The sequence below is a fragment of the Teleopsis dalmanni genome, chromosome 1 (assembly GCF_002237135.1).
Source record: "Teleopsis dalmanni isolate 2A chromosome 1, ASM223713v2, whole genome shotgun sequence".
NCBI lineage: Eukaryota > Metazoa > Arthropoda > Insecta > Diptera > Diopsidae > Teleopsis > Teleopsis dalmanni.
This window is the reverse complement of record NC_051846.1, coordinates 57676647-57696525: the sequence shown is the minus strand read 5'-3', so window position 1 is coordinate 57696525 and position 19879 is coordinate 57676647. Positions and strand designations below refer to the sequence as shown.

The following is a 19879-nucleotide window of genomic DNA, read 5'->3' as shown; positions in this document are numbered from 1 at the left end:
ATATTACGAGCGAAATTTTTGTTGTTAATGGTTGATATGCTTTATGTTAATCTGAATAATCAACATTCAATTTTTTTTTTCAAAAACATAAATGTAATCCACATTAAATTAAGCGACCTTCCATCTTTTTATGTTATTATTAAAAAAATCCTTTTTGTTTTGTATATAGATATATAAACACAAATTTTTATTTAACAAATAAAAAAATTAATTCTCATATTTAATTACTATTCGGATCTGTTTTCTTTTTAAAATACTGTTATTATACTTAAGATTGCATGAAATCATAAAATTGCGTCTTAAATTATTTTCCTCCTATTAAATGCCCACTCTGCTACAAATCCTCTGAAGCGCAGCCTTTTACAGATCTGGAGCAGTAAGTTAAGCAGTTTAATAGGTGTTTATTTCTTAAGTAGTAGAAGCTAATTACTAAATTCTTAGCTATTTTAAGAACAATTTAACCATTGAATATAATTAATGTAATTACTTTTATTTATTAAAAACGATGAACATAAAATAAAGTTTCTTAATGAAATTAGTATGTTTTTCGTTTCTTTTGAAGTATATATGTTTCTTACTTTTCTGTATAATAATTACTTTTCGTATAAATTAGATATATAACTCTTTTAGTAATTCATGATGTTTGCTATTTTCAACTTTTTATTAGGTTTTTTTTATTTTTGCGCTTTTCTTAGATATTAATTTTATGTACTCTGGGTTCTTATATTTCTCTAAACATGATTTGTTTTTAAAACAAATAAAATGCTGCTTGTTTTAGTTTTTGTCTAAGCCACCACCCATGGGCATCCTATTGGATTGTCGGGGATTCATATAAGATGCATTGGAGGAACCACCATTGTTACTACCATTATTGTTGCGTCCCATTGCACGCGGTGGTCCATTGCCACGAACATTAGAGCCGTTACGAGTGTTGCGGTAGTTGTTGGAGCCCTCATAACGGGTGTTGTCTTTACCGTAAATGTTCCCACCACCATTTTGGTAATATGTACCGGTTGAGGAACTCTCATTATTTCTGAAGTACATACCACTACTGCCATTACCACGGTTACCGTTTTGCTGTGATGAGTAATTGTTAGGTCGACCACGATATCCACCGCTTCCTCCTGTTCGTCCACGATCATCACGGCGGTCATCACGATCACGTCGATCGTCGCCACGACGTTGATAAGGGCCTCGACCACCACCGCGTCCACCATAGCCGCCATCTGGTTGATTTGAGTTCCAATGGTTAGTTTCATGCGAATTGTCGGATGATGTAGATGCTTCACCATAACTGTTGGCACCGCCGCCATTATTATTATTATTGTTGTTGTTGTTATTGTTGCCACCACTGGCCCATTCATTCTTACGTGGTACTATATTTGATGGCTGCGGTGCTACTACACTACTTACTTCAGTACTCCACTTACCATCTAAGCCCCCTGGTTTCAAAACATTTGTAAGAGCGGCAGTAGCAGTAGCATTTGTTTGAGCTAACGATGAACTATTTGTTACTGGACGTGTTGAAGTAAGCGAAGCTTCCCATTCTTTAACTGAATCGGAACTGAAGTTATGAGTTTCCTCTGTGCCTTTAGTTTCTTCTGTTGGATTCGGTTTCAAAGCTCCTGTTGCTGCCAGTTGTTGAACTTGTTGTTCATAGGAGAGAGATGAAACGACTGGATTATCAAAAGAAAATCCGACACTAGGAGTAGTAACATCACCTGGTTGCATACCTAAAGTTTGAGGTGGTGCCTGCTGAGGTGGTATTCTTGCTTGAGGCGCAGCTAATCGTGCCATAATCATCATTGGTTGTTGTTGTGGGTCATTAAGCAATATTTGCTGCTGCGCGTTATTACCCACATTTATTACATCCTGTTGATGCAAAAGTTGTTGTTGTTGTTGCTGCAATGTGCTAACAGGGGAAAATAATTGTGGTTTTTGTTGAAACATTGGGCTTGGTGTGGTGCTGCTTAGAGTTGGGGTATTGTTATTGTTGATTGTTGGTGTTTGTACATGTTGAATGGGCGGGAATGACTGATTAGTGAACGTTTGTGTTGGAATCGGTTGTGTGGGGGGTTGTTGTTGTGTTTGCATGTTATTTACTATTAACTGTTGTTGCGAGTGCGATTCTTGAACTTTATGCAATTCAGTAGGCGTATGAATTTCAGTATGCGGATTCATAATATTAACAGGTGCTGGTTGTTGTTGTTGCTGCAGCTGAATAGTTTGTTGCTGTTGTTGATCATAGACAACATTGTTTACTGGTACAGCGCTACCTGTTACAGTACCAATTTCCGGCGAATCCAACTCACTGTCCTGCAGGAAGTAGAAATTACCACCACCAATTACTTCTGCTAACGGACGTATGTTCTGCAAATATTGCTGCTTAAAAAAGCCCTGCTCGACAGCACGTACCGTTGTTGGTGGATAATGGCCTGGTTGTGGGGCTCCGTGCAATGCCATTGGTGCACCTTGAGATAGTTGGGCTCCTACTGGACTACCAGCTAGTTGACGCTGCTGCGTGGGTGGGCCTCCAACTATCTGAGGTGGTGGTGGAACTTGCGGAACATTAATGATACCACCTGGCTGTACCTGCTGTAACTGAGTAGGAGCTTGTATTTGCATTTGCTGAGGATACATATTTAAATGGACAGGAGTTGCTGTACCGGAAGGTGGTCCTGGTTGGAAATTTTGCCCAGTTACAACTGCAACTTGCGCTGGAGCCTGCATGCCAGTTGGAGTTTGTGTGGAAGTTTGGGTATTTAACTGTTGTGACTGACCCTCAACTTCTTTTACAATATTTTTCTGCTGTGTGAACTCCAACGTGGGAAGGGGATTTTGCAATAAACCACAACTGTCACTGCTCGAAACTGAGACGGATTGTAGCTCAGCATTTCCATTATCACCATCCGACAAATTCATTTTCTCTACACCTTCTTCTAATGATTCTTCTACAGCTACAGTATCTTCAATCAAATTTCCAACTGCTTCATCCGAAACTGGTTCCGGACCATGCAAGTAAATCTTATCCAAATACCCACAGTCCTGAATTTGATTGAAAATCTTATGCAAATTTTCAAATGTTGTCTCTCCGTACTGTTTTGGGCGATTATCAATTGTCATGGAGAAGATTTCAGCAGCTTTTTGTGCAGAAGCAGCGTATAAAGCATCATCAACTGTTTCAGGACGACGTATTTGAACATCAACATAACTGTGACATTAAGCAAATAATTATTTTATAAATTTAATTAAATAATTTGTATAGACGTACAATTTATCCAATGCTTCAAAATCACTTGCTTCCAACTTAATCGCATCGTTGTCACCATTAAGGAAGTCAGCACGAATGGTTTCGTCAGAAAAACAAGTTAGGATATTTTGTATAATAAGCACTTCACGAATTTTGGCCGTTTCGGCTTGCGCCTTTATTACTATATCCTACAAAAAATAGAGAGACAGACAGTGAGTCATAATATCATAATAATTGAGTAAAGTAGTTTTATAATGACTTACCTTGCGTGCTTGCTTTTTCTGCTCCTTTTCACCATCCTTTATGAACTGCTGCATTTGTTTAGCAAGATCTCGACATAATTCCAAAGAAGCGATCACACCGTCATACTTTGCCACCGCAGCTCTTTGATCGGAGCTCAACTCCTTTCCTGTGGCTTGTATTGCACGGTAAGATTCCAACTTTGTCTAGTTATTCACGAAAATTTAATAGTATTAAACACTTGTATAAAGTATAGTATAAGCAAAAACATATTTTTATTACTTTTACTTGAACTCTCTTGCTTAGTAAAATAAAGTAAACAAAAATAAATAAATTAGTATATCAGCAAATAGCGGGGATTCAACGAAAGCAAACATTAGCAGACAAATGCGCAATACGTGTTTGTTTACTGGCAGATTCATTTTATTTTCATAAACAGTTGCAGAAAACAGTAGTAATGCAAAAGAGCATAAAATATTGTTTATGACGCATTTGGCATTTCGTTACAAATGTATTTTAAACAAAGGCCGCTGCGAAAGGGATTTTATCAGTGACAAATCACACAATAACAAAACAAAAGTTCTTCACTCGTATTGAGTACTGAGACAAGTGGTATGCAAAGTTTTTAAGGTCCATACATTTTCATTCAACATCTCTAGCCAATTTGTATATTTTATTTAAATTTTTTGTATATTTTGTTTATTCTGTTATCAATTTTTGTTTTTTTACCTGCTTTACACTTTTCGTGTATTATTTTTTGTGTATAAACAAGGTGGCAACTGCAATAAACATGGCGTCGCGAAAATCTGCGAAACGTACCGATAGAACACGACAAAGAGCGACATCACAAAAATGGTGGTATAAAACAATTCAGAACTTCAAATATATTTTAATTTAACACTTTGACTTAACTTAAAAGCACTTTTGTCAAACAATTATTTTCAATAAATAAATGCACTTCAAATGAATTTCATATTTTGCCGGGTTATATTGCATTTTGTTCTACTATTTAAACCATAACATATATAGAGTAAAGGACTTAAAAGCATTATATTAAAAAAAAAATAATAACAATTAAAATTGTACACTTAACAGTTGCTTTTTAGGGCATCACTATTGTACCCCAGACACTGTAGAACTATTTATAAAATTAATTTTATGTTAATTACCTTGCGTTTTTCCAAATTACGTATTTTATGTTCAATGGTAGTAATAGACTGCTTTATTGGATTATTGATGTCAATGCTTGTATTAGATCCTGATACGCCAACTCCAGTAATAGCAACGCTTTTTTCCTTTGTAATGCTGGTGCTGCTTTCAGCATTGCTGCTAATCGACGGGTCTGAACTTTTCTCAGTAGCGGTTATAGAACCGCTCGATGACTTTCCGGCAGCCGAAGGCATATTTTCTATAAATTTATGCTAATATTAATTAGATGATTATTATTATTTCTTATATTAAATATTAGTGCACAAAGTCTCGCAGCACGCACTGAGAAAAATATGAAACGAATGAAAATGATGTCTAGTTATCATTCAATCTCTTTTCGTTCAAAGCAAGATATGCAAGTACGATGTGGAAAAAATATTTTGACAGCTCTGATAACATGTTCTTTATAGCAAAATCTTTTTTCAGAATGTTTTAATAAATTTATTTAATGTTATTAAAAAATTTAAATAAATAGCTAAAAAATATATTTTTCATGATTAGCAAACTTAATTTAATTCATTCATTTCATACTTCAAATTAACTCAAACCGCTTGAGGAACTTATTTTAACATGAACTACATTAATTCTTTTGCTTACATTTAAAATAGAAAACTAAATCTTTTCTTAAAAATATTTTAATAAATTTATTTATGTCAACAAAAAATTTTAATAATATTTAAAACATATTTATTTTATGATTAGCAAACTTAATTAAATTAATTTTTTTTTATACTTAAAATCATTTCAAAGCGCTTGAAGAGTTTATTTTAACGTTAACCACATATAATTGTTTACAAATGATGTAGAAAACTAAATACATATCTATTTTAAATAGAATGATATATATATTAAATTTAAATTTTAGACGTACACGTTACTAGATTAACTTTTTCACATTTTTAGAAAATTGGTGTTGCCACTGATTCATAATCACGTTTCATTGTATATTTATTAACACAATTTTAAATATTACTTATGTATCGTTAGCACAAAGCGCGAACTTTAGGTTGACAGCTGATAAGTTGTAAAATATGTTTTGTGAAAAGCAAATATTTTTATATAAGATTTAGATTAATATGAACATCAATATTTGTCATTAATTGAAGTTAAAAATAAACAAATAAATAATTTGCAAAACAGTTTTACGATAATTATTAAAATATAGCCGCCGTCCATACATTTAAATGGCATTATTAATAGCTGCGTTTCAGCAAACAATGATCTGGATCTTCTTTGCTGATATGATACGAATTACATGCGAAAGTAACTGGCAACGCATCACACATGTCAGCTGTATTTATTTACAAAATTTTATTTTGATTTATATGAATAATTTTGGCGTTTAAAGAATAGTTGAAAAAATCTTATATATAAAAAATAAAAAAATATACAGTAGAAGATCTCAAATTATAACCATTTGGTTTTTCGAATAGTTCGAAAGCAGTTATAATTTCTGAACTTTATAAAAAATGATCAAAAAATTAACATTCTATACAAAAAATTTTTTTTACAGTTGAAATCAATTCTCTTTAGGTATTATTGTATAAAATATTGAGTAATACTTGTTTGTTTTTTAGTTTTAGTCAAATTTTTTACAATGTTATCGTTACGGACAGTTAAAAGATTGGTCATGTGATCAGTAAAAAACGAATCATTCTTTTTGCACCAATTTATTTAGATATTAATGCTTTTAATCGCTTCAGAATAAGACATATTTGGTGTGAGATTGGGAACGTTATCTTCAATGTTGTTTGAATTATCATTATCGGTATTAAAAACTCAGATCCGTTTTGAACTTCCATTTTTTAATGCGTTTCATTATGGGAGTTCCCCCTTTTATTTTTTTTGACACAAAATACGCACAATAACATGTCTTAACTAACTAATTTATACAAAACTTAAAAAAAAAAACGGAAAGCAGAATTTGTTCAAAAATTTAAACTAAAAGTTCTAAAAATAACCAAAAGTTCTTTTTAGAGTTCGAATTTGTGAGAGTTCTACTGTATATATGTATATATCTACTGTATATATAAAATATAAAATCTGCTGAAATGTTTGAAATTTTAAATGTAAGTCTTTTATTTATTATTTACTTTAAAACTTAACTTCTGTAGTAAATAAATGAAAACTGCAGATTTTAATAGAATTATCGAGCGACAATGACATTCTACCACTCGCTTATTTAACACTAGTTCATGTGTATTAACTTTTGAGGATGAGGTGCATCAACATGGAAATAATTATTAATTAAAAAAATAAAAATAAAACGCTATTTTTTCGCGAAACTCCGTTTTCACTTGTCGTTTTGTTTATATTATTTTTTTGCACCGTATCATATGTTAAAATCGCATTGCCAACGACATTTCGCAGTTTAATTGCTGGTTCACCCCATTGTTATTGTTTTGCAGCGCAGCTAACAATTACATTAGTAATACTTTGAACTTATGCGGTTTTCGATCGGAAAATCTGGCGCAACTTTATCAATCGAGATTCGCTTTTAATGCAATTTTCGATTTTATTTTCGATTGGTAAATCTCGAGCGAAATGTAAAACACTCGAGATTAATTATTAACACTCTAGACACTTTGCAAGAGTTGCAAAATTACCCTAACATTAACAGCCGTTCTATATGACTTTACAAATAAAGTGTAATTTGATGCAATATATTCATGGAATATATAAATGTCTACTCATACTACTACAAAAATGTTGGTTTATTTCAAAAATGTTTCATTGGACGACAAAATTTAAAATATCAAGAGTAAATCTAGATTGAATCTAGATTTACCAAACAAAAACGCCATTATTCTGAAATTTGTATGTCAATTTAATGTTTTAGCACTTTTATGGTATATAAAATATTATTGTTTAAACTTATGAATATGTAATATTTCCTGATTATTATAGATTTCAAAATATTAGAAAAACATTAACTCATGGTTGGAATGAAGCATTTATAGATTTTAATTTTATATATAAAAAAGCAAAAGAAGAAATCATCAATATTAATGGTAAAACTTACCTCTTCTCTTTTTATATTACCTAATTGTCTGTATTACAATCAAGATTCGCACTTTATAACAATATAAAACAAAGTAGTATATATTGTTCTTTTGACTTTACCGTAAATTACTTGTTTGCGAAATTAAAATCTAGAATTCAAATTCAAATCTTTTACTAAAAGAGTTATACACACACGCACAGTATGGAATAAGAAACTAATTTTTTTTACCAATCAAATTTCATATTTCATTTGTAATTTTTGCTAAGGTGACCAGATTATAATTTTGTCATATTAATTTGAACTTTGCATTTTGAATTTTTACAAGTAACTTTGTTTTTTCGAAATTATATCATCAATTTAAACAAAAAATTATTATATGCGGAATTTTGTGAAATATATTTTTATATGTGACAAAAACGTATTACAAAAATTAAGAAATAAAATTTCTGACTGGATTTACTGCACAATATTATAATTGCAATTTGTCCGTATAAAAACATGAATGCTATTGGTAGTCTAATACTACGTTTACATTGTGAGATTAAGAGAACCAGATTAAGTTAATCTGCATTTTTAATCTCCATCGTTTACATTATACATTGGAGATTATTTTTGATGTTTTTCTCTTGTAATGTTTCGTTTCGTGTCTTTGATAAATTTCTATGGTATATATAAAGCATTTAATTATAATTTTGTACAAAATAGTATAGTTTATTGTTATAGTTTTATAACAATAATTTAAAAAATTTTAGTTATAATTATGTATAAAACTATTACTAAACAAATTTAACAAAAATTTACTCATTTCGGCATTTTCAATTTTTGTTTTAAATAGATTTTGATATTTTTCTTCCAATTCTTCTAAGATCGTAAAAAAATCTACGATATTAGGCCATTTGTAGAGTTGCACAGAAAAATATTTATCATTTCTTAGGAGATTAAAATTTAATCTCGACCAAAACTTGTTTTTTGGTCAATTATTATGAATTATGGAGGCATCAAGTCTGATAATTTGTTTGGTATTCGGTATAACATCAGTGAAGTGTTGCACAAAATTTTAATTTACTTAAAAATTTTAAGTTATAAAAAACGATAAGCAAATATCAACAGAAATAAAAATTCATACAAGAAGAGTTTATATTAGATTCACATAAGAGTTTTGATTGTAATTTTAGCTTTTAAAAATTTTGAATTGACATCTGAAATTAAAAAGCAAAAATATCGATTTACACGACTTAATATTGTAATTTGATTATTAAATTTATCATATGTTCACGCTTTTTAACTACTTTCACAAAATAACATATTTACTTTGCACATATGCTGGATTGTTATTTATGAATAAATTTTAATATATGATATATTTGCTAAATTTTTTTGGAGATATTTAATATTTTAGTTAAAACATTGAAATGAAATAGATAAATATTTATTCTATTTCTTAAACATATATTCTATACTTTAGAAATTGAACTTTTTTTTGAAACTTAAAATTTCCCAAATGAAAACCTGAAACGATAATGTAAAACTTTAACTTTTGGGAATCAACAGTAGCAAAGTTCGTTCACTAAAGATCTTTAACATTAAGATGTTACGGCATTCGTTCACGGCATTACTTAAGAATAAATAAAGGGAAATTGTTCTTAAAATGTCGAATGCAACATTAGTCCTTTTCTTTTGTGAGTATGTCGCAAAAGAACAACATAAAATAAGTACTACCTCTGGCGGCAATTCTGGAAGAACCGGAAATTGTGTTAGGCTTATATATGCAAAACATGTTATAAAATTTAAATTTAAAGTTTTCGAAAATGAATAATAATTCTTTACAATTATAGGTAAGAATATTTAATTATTTACATGATTGTGAATGAAATTTGTATTTTTGAGCTTTTTGAGAGATGAGCATAATTTTTTAATTTTAGTAAATGAAAAAGAATTGAGTATTATTTGTAAAATATTTGTTGACAGTTAACTGGAAATTTTGTACGTACTTCCAAAAACCGTTCCAAATAGACGAATTTTTAATCTTGGCAATCAATCATGCAATTTGAGCTGGTCATTAGTTAAGCGGTTTCAAAAAAATTGGACTAAATAAGCCAGCAGTGTTGTTGTTTCATATGTTATTATAAAAATAAACGGTTGTTCTTTTGTGATTTGCTTACAAAAGAAAAAGCCAATTGCAAAACATGTTTTCCAAAAGGGAAATTATTGAAATGACATATTTGACACATAAAACAAAATGTAAATAAGCAAAAAATAAACAAAGAGTAAGAATTTTTAAAATGTTTGTTTTTTTTAAATAAATATTATACACAACATATTTTGTAGTTTCTGCGTTTTCCATGATCAATCATTTAATTTTGCTAACAATACAGTTCAAATGTGAACAAACAAAAGCTCTCTTAGAACTTTCACTGAACTTTCTAACACTTAAAAGCTCTTTCACGTGCATAAATCAACTTATGTCAATGGAAATGACCGAATGTTAATTTGATTAACATAAATTGATTTAGTTGTAGTGAGAATATGGTATAAGTCGGCTTTGGTGTAAAAAGATGCCTTCCAATATTTCATCTATTTATTAATAAATCTAAGAAAAAACTTTTATACAAACTTTCTGACACTTAAAAGCTCTTTTACATGCTTAAACCAACTTATGTCAATGAAAAAGACCGAATGTTACTTTGATTAACATAAATTGATTTAGTTGTAGTGAGAACATGGTATAAGTCGAAAGGCTACTTTTAGAGTTTATTATTTCTATTTTAAGTTTATTAACAAATATAAGAAAAAAACTTTTTTATAACAATTATTTATTTGATTTTATTAATTTTCAACATTTTGTCTATAATAAAGTACAATATTTGCTTAAACTTGTTCAAAGGTGCTTTAATTTCTTGTTTATAATTTTTATTATTCCTCCATAATTAAAATTATTAATGTACTTTCATAAATTAAATTGAATTAAAATTGAACACAAATGCTTTTATATGAAGTCATTAATATATTGATATGTATACAGTTTGTATGAATATATAATATAAAACTATATATAGTATAAAGAAATAAAAATAGATTAGTAAAAATGTCATGTTAGGTATAAATATTTGATTTTAACTGTTGAATCCACCAGTGGCTGTAAGTCTATTATAAAAGGATGCGGAGTAATTTTTAAAAATATATTTTATAAAATAGAAAAATTAATGTATAAATTAAATATATATGTTGCATTTAGCATTCGATGAATATCGAATGCAGTAAACAGGCAATTTAAAATGGAAGTTTGTAAAATTTATGCAAATTAATTATTTAATTCAAATGGAAGCTTTTTTGTAATTAATTTCCTCTGGAAGTTTGTTTCGGAAGTAATTTAATTCTTTAATTCAAATGAAATAATTATTCTGATTTTTTTTTTAATTGAAGGCTTCTTAAATATTATATATAAAAAATGTTTTGTTCTAGTGTAATTTCGATATGTATTTTTTAATTTATTTTAGTACATTTTTACTGAAACCCAATTCCAATTAATTTAACAACCTTCAATTAAAAATATTATATTTTTGGGACAATTTTATTTATAAAATTTTTAAAAAGAAAAATTTATTTGCAAATATTTTAAAGGTTTTTTTTTTACGATTATTAATTTCAATTTTAAAATTTCTTTTGATAATTTCTATAACAAAATAGACAAAAAATAATGCCTCTTCGATTTATTTTAGATCTGATTATATAAAAAGCTGCGCTTATACTAAGGTCATTGCTATTAAGAACTAGAGCACATTCAATTCCAGCTATTGATATTCGTTGGAGTCACTATCTAAGCCGGTTGACGACGCTTTCGAGAAACGTCTATGCCAATAGTCATTATAGCGCGCCTCATGTTGTGCAGCGGGTCGCCACGGTGGCCATTTCAGCTATTCCTCAACAAGATCCCAGACCATGAGGGAAGCGTCTGTGCCACCCACTGTAACAACTGTTTGATCCCCGTAAAGGAAACGTGCGCATGCAAGCATACCAGAGTACACCTTTGATTCATGAAACTCTGCACGTGGACTAATGCATGGATATCTAAAATAAACAGGTATTTTCCACATAATATATGAGTATTGAAAAGTTAATAAAAAAAAATATGTAAATATTACCTAAACAAACGTAAATAACCATCTGCATCGCCTGAAACTAGCATATCCTGTGTAGATGAACGACTGCAGGTGGCTATGATCGAAGTAGTGTTGCTGTAGTAGCGATTGCTCCACATGCCAGCAACCAAAAAGCCGACTGTACAGTTGCTTGTTAACCATTTAACGTCTTTCATGGCAATGGGACTGCGCTCTGGTGAGAGTGACTTTGCATCCCAGAAAAGTAAATCGAAATCAATTGTTACTGTTTGTACATAATTGCCATCCATACTCCAGTCCAAATGCGTTAACGGTTGGGAGCCACGAATTTTATTCACTTTTTTGTATGAGAAACCATCTCGAGAGACACGGAAAAGATAAATGCTACCATTTTGTGAGCCCATTGCGATCATGTCACCAACTATAAACAAAAATTAATAAAAATATATGTAACTATTTGGGTTTTGCCAGCTTTAGATTTATATTTTTATAAATAATATTAAAAAATAATTCATACGTGTATTAAACTAATAATTTCATTTGTTTAAATCAAACAAAAATAATAGTTTATTTATTAAAAGAAGATATCAATAGTTCATATTTGAAAACAGTTATACATATATCTTGTTGATATATATTATATATTATAATAATAGTATTTTAAAATAATATAAAAAAAATACAAAAAGAAGTTACTAAATTGCAGAATCTTAAAGACTAATACCTGTCTGTAACCTTTAATGAAAACATAAATGACTACAGAAAATCGTATGAAGAAATCTTGCCGTATAAAAATCAAAGAAACTTGCTGAGGCTATGGGTACTTGAGTTGCTTGATTTTTGAATATATTGCAAAAAGATTTAGGTGTGCGAAATATTTGATAACTTTGTACCAAAAATACTATAAAACTAGTCACTAAATCGCTTTCTAAAGCTATAAGAACAATTTAAACAAACCAGGATTAAGCGTTACAATATAGTAGGAAATGAGCGGGCAGATAAACCAACCCGACCGGGCTCGTCTTCAACGGAAACTCCTATTTTAATCTCTGCTCCTGTCAGTCATAGAGGCCGTAGATTGATTTATGATCATTTTCTGCGACCGGCAAATAGGAAGTGGACTCTTCAGGAGCCAGGACAAGAGCTACTTGGCCATTTTACTCAAAATGTCGAACTTCTGACTTGGTACACAGAAGAAAAACAGAAATATTAAGGTTATCATCATTTTTCTAATAGGACACTGGATTATAGGATGGCCTGTGGTATCTTCTATATTAGATGTCTACCGGGGTTCGTAAAGAAGACACCAAAACATTTGTTTTTTCTATGTCTAAAATTGTCTAGAACCATAACTAAACTATTGGATGACAGCATTTTCCAAATCTCCCTCTTTTCATGTCAAAAAGAGAGTTTTTTCAAATATTTGTTTAAACAGCTTTTTTTCTATAATTTCTTTTCTTTTTTTCTATAAGGACGGATGTCTAAGGCAAAAATGTTTACTCGTTAGAAATTTGTGTTTTGTGTTATAAAGCACATATGTACACTTTTGCATACTAAAGAAAAATATATCATATAACACTTCGTTCAATAATGTGTGTGACTAACTAATTAAAACACATTTTTTTGCCAAAATTCGTTTTTATTCATCAACATAGTCCCCTTTTAGGGAGATACAATCATTCCAACGGTTTTGCAATCTACCGCCTTTGTAAAACGATTTTACTTTGCCTTCAAAATAGGTGTTAGTTTCGGCGATTACTTCATCATTAGAGCCAAATCTCTTACCACGGAGCATCTTTTTGAGGTCTGCGAAGAGCCAGTAGTCGCTGGGGGCCAGATCTGGGGAATACGGTGAGTGCGGCAGCAATTCGTAGCTCTATTCGTTCAATTTTGCCATCGTTTTCATTGACTTGTGACACGGTGCATTGTCTTGGTGGAACAAAACTGTTTCTTCGCCATATGAGATCGTTTCTTTGCGATTTCGTCTTTCAAACGCTCCAATAACGCTATATAATAGTCGCTGTTGATGGTCTTTCCCTTCTGGAGATAGTCGATGAATATTATTCCATGCGCATCCAGAGTCAGATTTGACTCTGGAGTGAAATGGTGGATCCATGTTTCATCCATCGTGATGTACCGACGCAAAAACTCCGACTTATTGCGCGTAAACATGTCCAAACAGCTCTTTGAATCATCGATTCGTTGTTGTTTTTACTCCGGTGTGAGCAAACGCGGCACTCATTTGGAAAACACCTTTTTTATACCCAAATGTTCGTGTATTATGGTGTGTACACTGCCTGCTGATATCTATAGAATGTCAGCAATCTCCCTCACTTTCACTTTACGGTCGGACATAATGATTTTCAGTGTTTTTTCAACGTTTCCCGGAATAACAGCGTCATTTGACCGTCCAGTAGATGAAATGTCATCGGTGTCTGTACGACCACGTTTGAATTCGGCATACCAATAACAAATGCTTCTTTTTGATGGAGCAGAGTCCGAATAATATTTTTCAAGCCATTCCTGGCATTGAACAGTATTTTTTTTCATTAAAAAACAATGATAAATCAGCACACGGAATTGCTTTGAATTCATTTTTTTTTGAAAACTCAAAAGTAGCGTCACTTAAAGCACTGTAACTTGTAAACAAATGGTCGGATTAACATATGATTTTGACAGTAAGCCTAAAAAGGTTGACACTTTCGAAAAAAAAGTATTTATTTAGTATTAGTGCAACCATCTATGTGTCAGTCACACACATTATTGAACGAAGTGTTATGTCATTTATAAAAATATATGACTTATTTGTAAACACTTATGCGGTTTTCGATTAGTAAATCTGGGGCAACTTTTTAATCGAGATTCATTTTTAGAGCAATATTCATTTTCAATTGCAAAATCTCTCGGCTGTCAATCTCAGCTGAAATAAATAACACTTGAAATAAATTTATAACACTCTAGATATTTCGCTAAAGTACCTCCGATCACCCTGAAACTAACAGCTGTTTTAAATGACTTGGCAAATAAAGTCTGAATTGATTCTATGTTCGACTGGACAATAAAATTTGACAGATCGAGAGTAAATATAGATTGAATACAATCTAGATTTAAGTTCATTCTCTTAATTTTTACCAATTGAAACACCATTAGAATATAATATAATATAAAATAGTAAAATCTATTTACAATAGTTAAAAATTGTTTTAATATTAAATTTTATATTCTCTGATTTAAGTCAAAAAAAAATATATTTACTGTATTTAATAGATTTTTCAATAAAAATAAAATTTCCAGGTCACTTGTTTGCAACAAATGATTCGCTGTCAAATACATCAAAGTGTTAAGACTTACCTTGATTGTAGGCAACACAATTTAACGGTGAACCGCACACTCGCAATGTCAACATCACCGAACCATTTTCACAATTTATTACAAGTAAATGACCCTCAGTGCTGCCAGCAGCCAGAGCGGTACCAAATGGATGAAATGCTAACGAAACGCATTCATAGCCCGTTTGTATGCTCCAAATAAGTTTATTTTTACGCCACAAGGCGATGTGTTTGTCATGGCCAGCGGTAGCGTAAAGCTCGTCTTCAGGATGTGCGGCCAAACCCCACAATTGACGGCCGTGTCCGAAAACAACTTGTGTGAATCGCCGTTGTAAAGAGCCCTCAAGGATATTGTTACGTGTGGTGCCAACGTATATATTGCCGTCATTCCGGCCCGGACGTTGGGGATAAATAGTGCGTACGCCACCAGCAGACTCCGGCAGCTAAAAAAAATGTTTTCCGATTAATTTTCTGTTTATTTATTGTAAAGAATTATTTTACTCGCAATTTAAGTGTTATTTATTGTTAATGTAATGAGGTAAATAATATATTTCAATTTCAATTTCAATATCTTAATATCAATGCAATAAATTTGATAATTAAATTTATAATAACAATAAATGTTTAAATATTTTATTATTGTTGAGTCAATCATTCAGGGCATCTCTCATGTAGTTATTAATGATTGAATTACAGAATTTATAATAACAAATATATAGGAGATATTTCTTAAAAGTATTCAATATAATGAAAACTCTCTAAAGTGTGTCCAGACGAAACTACCATATCTGTGCGGCTAACCGAAATGTCCGCTTAAAATAGCTTCGTATAAAAAGAAATCATAGGGACTAATATAATGTTTCTATTTGTCTCATTTAGAAAGCTTTGCTTTTTAACGTGGCTAACAGCATGTTTCGACTGTTACTGTTAGACCAGTTAACTTACTTAAGGATGCTAAGTAAATTTCATTAACCTCACAAAGAGCTTCCGTGCTTTTTAACGTACTTAAAAATAAAACGAAGGAAATTAGACCCAAAATATTGAATGTAATAATACGTTTCCACTGGCTTTGATAGAACAATTAACTTACTTGAGATTAATTGAATTATTTGAATCTCAAGTAAGCCACTAGAAACGTAGCAGAATAGTATGTTTCCATTGCTTACTCAGTAAGTGTAACCTTACAAAAAGCATCTTCGTTTTATGTGAACTTACTGACACATAAAAGCTTTTTCACATGCAATAAGTAACTTACGTCTATGGAAACCTCAAAATCTTAAAGTTATTTAAGTAGCTTACTAAGTAAGCAGTAGAAACATGGTATAATGAGCATAATCTACTATACAAAGAGCTTTCATATTAATGATCTTATTATATATAAAACAAGCCATTTAAGACAAAAAATGTTGAATGCAACCCTTTAAAAATAAATTACCCTTGCGTGAAATTAAATAATATATAGTACATGTACAATAAAATTATTTGCTATTATTAGTGATTTAGTAGTTTAATTCAATAATAATAATTTAGAATTCCAGCTTACCTTTGTATCGGCAATTTTTTTATAATTTTGCAGTGAGTCCCATGCAGCGATTTTTCGATCTTTTTCACCACCTGATAATAAAGTACCCTCTCCCAGCATGATGAGACAACCAATACCTTTGTTATGTGCTTCAAATTCGGTACGCACAAAATAAGCACCATCAGAGTCGACTGAATAGATTGTTATAAAACCATCCGAATCAGCAGTGATTACATCGCCATCCGGTTCAAATTGAACGCTTGTGACATGAGAACGTGAGGGCTGTTTCACTATATCGGTACGCTCAAAGAAACCATCTTTACGTCTATGCCAAAAAGCCAAATGACCACGTCCATGTGTTATAATAAGATTATCATCTAATGGATGAAAAGCTGCTCCCGACAAACCTTCTTGCAATGTCTTCAGAAAAAATATATAAATAAAAATGGTTTGTGTATAATAGATGTAGGATATTTTATAATAACTTACAGCTACTTTTCCTAATAGATGTCCCCATTGCCATTGCCAAACAGATAGTATGCTTTCACGTCCACTATCCACAGCTAAAATGTAACTACCACCGTTCTATGGAATTATTATTTGAATAATCAAACAAATTAATTTTTTTTTAATTAAAATAATATAGTTATATTGGGAATTACTTACCAATTGTGAAAATGCTACGGCAGTAACTCCACTGTCCAATTCACCCATTCCGAACACATATAAGGTTTGTAAAGATTCAGTACTCCATATGCGTACGTGCGCTTGTGATTTACGATCTCGACCTGCTTTCTGTCCGGATGCAACAAGTTCTCTTGATGGATGCACATCCATGCTAAGAATATAAGTTATTTAAAGTTTTTGTTTTTATTAATAAGTAATTTTATGGAATATGTTTACTTACCACATGATATCTTCTGTATGTCCAATATAATGACGCTGCGCATCTTCATCACGATCGAGCAACACAGCTACAGCGGCTACATAATAAAGCAATTCCCCAGATGGTAAGACCCAAAGATTACGTCTCGCATCAATACCTCGGTAACCGTGACTATAACAGATTATATAATTAAGTAGTGGATCTAATGTTATAATAAATTATTAAGTTGGTGATTTGTTTTTGAGTTAATAACTGAAGTAAATGCATTCAATTATATAACTTAGTCCACTGACAATGTGGCAGTAAGCTTTTTAGTTAAATTTAAAGAGACTATAAATACATCTGCCAGTAGTGGTAGAGGTTGTCTTCAGCAAAGAGAAAGTAGTCTTCGGACTTTGATACTTTGATTATGACTTATTTTCTAATTTATTTGTCTTATGTGTTGTGGTCCAAAGAATATCTTAGATTTATTATTTTTATTACTGTATCTCTCCTATGCTTCTGTTAAGTTGATATCTAGAAAATCTAGATATTATCAGCGAACTATATTTATCTTAAATTTTTACTACAATTGCTATTCAATTTAAGCCAATAATTTATTATTATTTTCTTGGGCGTCGCCAAGAAGCAGGAATACTCCATAAAAAAACTGACTTATAAAAATCGAAAAAAGAGCAACCGTTTCGAAACACGTTAGCATAATCAAAGTTCCATAATATCTTCTAATTTAATTTACTACAATATACATAAAAAAAGAGTGGATACAAGAATATTTGCTACTGATCTGTTATAACACATTCAGTTTGACTAATGCTTCTTTTCGTCACAAAATGTAATTGTGGATACATTTTCGAATTTCAACGTGCATATAACTCAATTAGTTACTATCATGATTACTATACTTAATCCTTTTCCTTAAACAAAGTCTTATAATTTAAATTTAATTAATATTTTAATTTATTTATGTATCCGGAATTATGAAATAAAATACAAAATCTGAATTCATTTCAAATACTTCAAAGAATTTTTTAAGACTATAATCAACTCTAAATAATCTAAATGCCTGAAATGATCATTTCAGAAACAGACAGACAGGAATAGACAGAAGTCCTTGTCCAGTGAGAACGCTACATGGTCGACCACATTCATTGATTTTTTGAGCTCAAAACACATAAACATGGCTGTGGGCATTCTTAGAACAATCTAAAGTATTATTAGAAAAACAGCTGATAAAAGCATAATGAGTACACATTATATACTATATTAATACAGTAAACTTCCATAATTCGAATTTCTATAACTCGAATTTTCCATACCTCGAACCAAAAACAGTGCACTAAGGCAATTCTGTTTTCATAACTCGAACTTCTATAACTCGAATTTCTCTATAACCGAACAAAAATTTTGTTCCGTGCCGATAGGAATATGAGAAAGTGCATTCCATAAGTCGAATTTTCGTTTTAAGTATAAATGCATTTTGCTGTTAGGGGAAGTCCCTTTTTCCAAACCAAATGTTCAATTTTTTTTTCTTAATTAAAATAACTTCCAATGCTACTCTTAATGATTATATTGAACTTGTGAAATTTGTACATCAAGCTTTCCTGCAGATGACGATATTATTGAGCACTATAGCTCTAAATTACTGGATCCAATTCTAAGCGCAACGGAAAGTAATGAGGGTTCGTTCCGTGGATGTAATTATTCATCAGCCTTCTGAAGTAGAAGACTCTTTCAAAATACTGAATTTATATTTGCAAACGAATGATACTACAACTGATGATCACTATAAGGCTTGGAATAAATTGGAATCTTTTTTTACAGTGCTGCCAACTTACAGAAAAAACTTCTTTTGGGTACGTTTTTTTATTATAAACTCCTGATTTTTATAATGGTTTATATATCTATGCATTATGCTCATGCAATGTCAATAGAAACGTTTCAATAGAAAAGTCAATCAGTTTGCAATGTCTAGAGAAAATTCTGAAGAATTGATTTTCTTGAACATAATAAGGCGATTGTATTAGTTTAGATTAGATTAATCTGTACTTAGTCAGTCACGTATGGACCTATTAGTCCACACCGGTATCAGTTTATGTAAGACCTCTGATCACTCTCCAGTGGAATGATCAAGCTGGGGGAGCACTAACCGGAATTGATATACGACCGAAACCTAGTAACGGATTGTTATGGCTCAACAAGTAAAGAAGTAAACATTATTAAACAGAGGTATGTCGATCAATACATTGGATCGAAATAAAGATTTTAATATTATGACTTTTATGTTTTATGTTTATTTTTTTAAATGTACTCGTATTAATAGC

At 31.0% G+C, this 19879-nt stretch overlaps 2 protein-coding genes across 2 annotated transcripts in view; both read right to left on the bottom strand.

Moving 5' to 3' along the window:
• Positions 1-750: 750 nt before the first annotated feature.
• Positions 751-5035, bottom strand: LOC119665962 (caprin homolog). Its single transcript, XM_038075222.1, has 4 exons — positions 4660-5035; positions 3514-3696; positions 3272-3438; positions 751-3211 (listed from the first exon to the last, which is right to left on the bottom strand). The coding sequence occupies exons 1-4, from the start codon at positions 4891-4893 to the stop codon at positions 775-777; spliced, it is 3021 nt and encodes a 1006-aa protein (XP_037931150.1). The 5' UTR covers positions 4894-5035; the 3' UTR covers positions 751-774.
• Positions 5036-11365: 6330 nt separating this feature from the next.
• LOC119681941 (echinoderm microtubule-associated protein-like CG42247) overlaps positions 11366-19879 on the bottom strand; it is a 12549-nt gene continuing 4035 nt past the window's right edge. Inside the window, exons 2-8 of the mRNA XM_038095256.1 lie at positions 17580-17729; positions 17339-17510; positions 17162-17257; positions 16694-17092; positions 15173-15593; positions 11846-12242; positions 11366-11771 (exon numbers count right to left, since the gene is read on the bottom strand). Coding sequence (XP_037951184.1) covers positions 11618-11771; positions 11846-12242; positions 15173-15593; positions 16694-17092; positions 17162-17257; positions 17339-17510; positions 17580-17729 — 1789 coding nt within the window. The 3' untranslated portion in view covers positions 11366-11617. The remainder of the gene's footprint in view (positions 11772-11845; positions 12243-15172; positions 15594-16693; positions 17093-17161; positions 17258-17338; positions 17511-17579; positions 17730-19879) is intronic.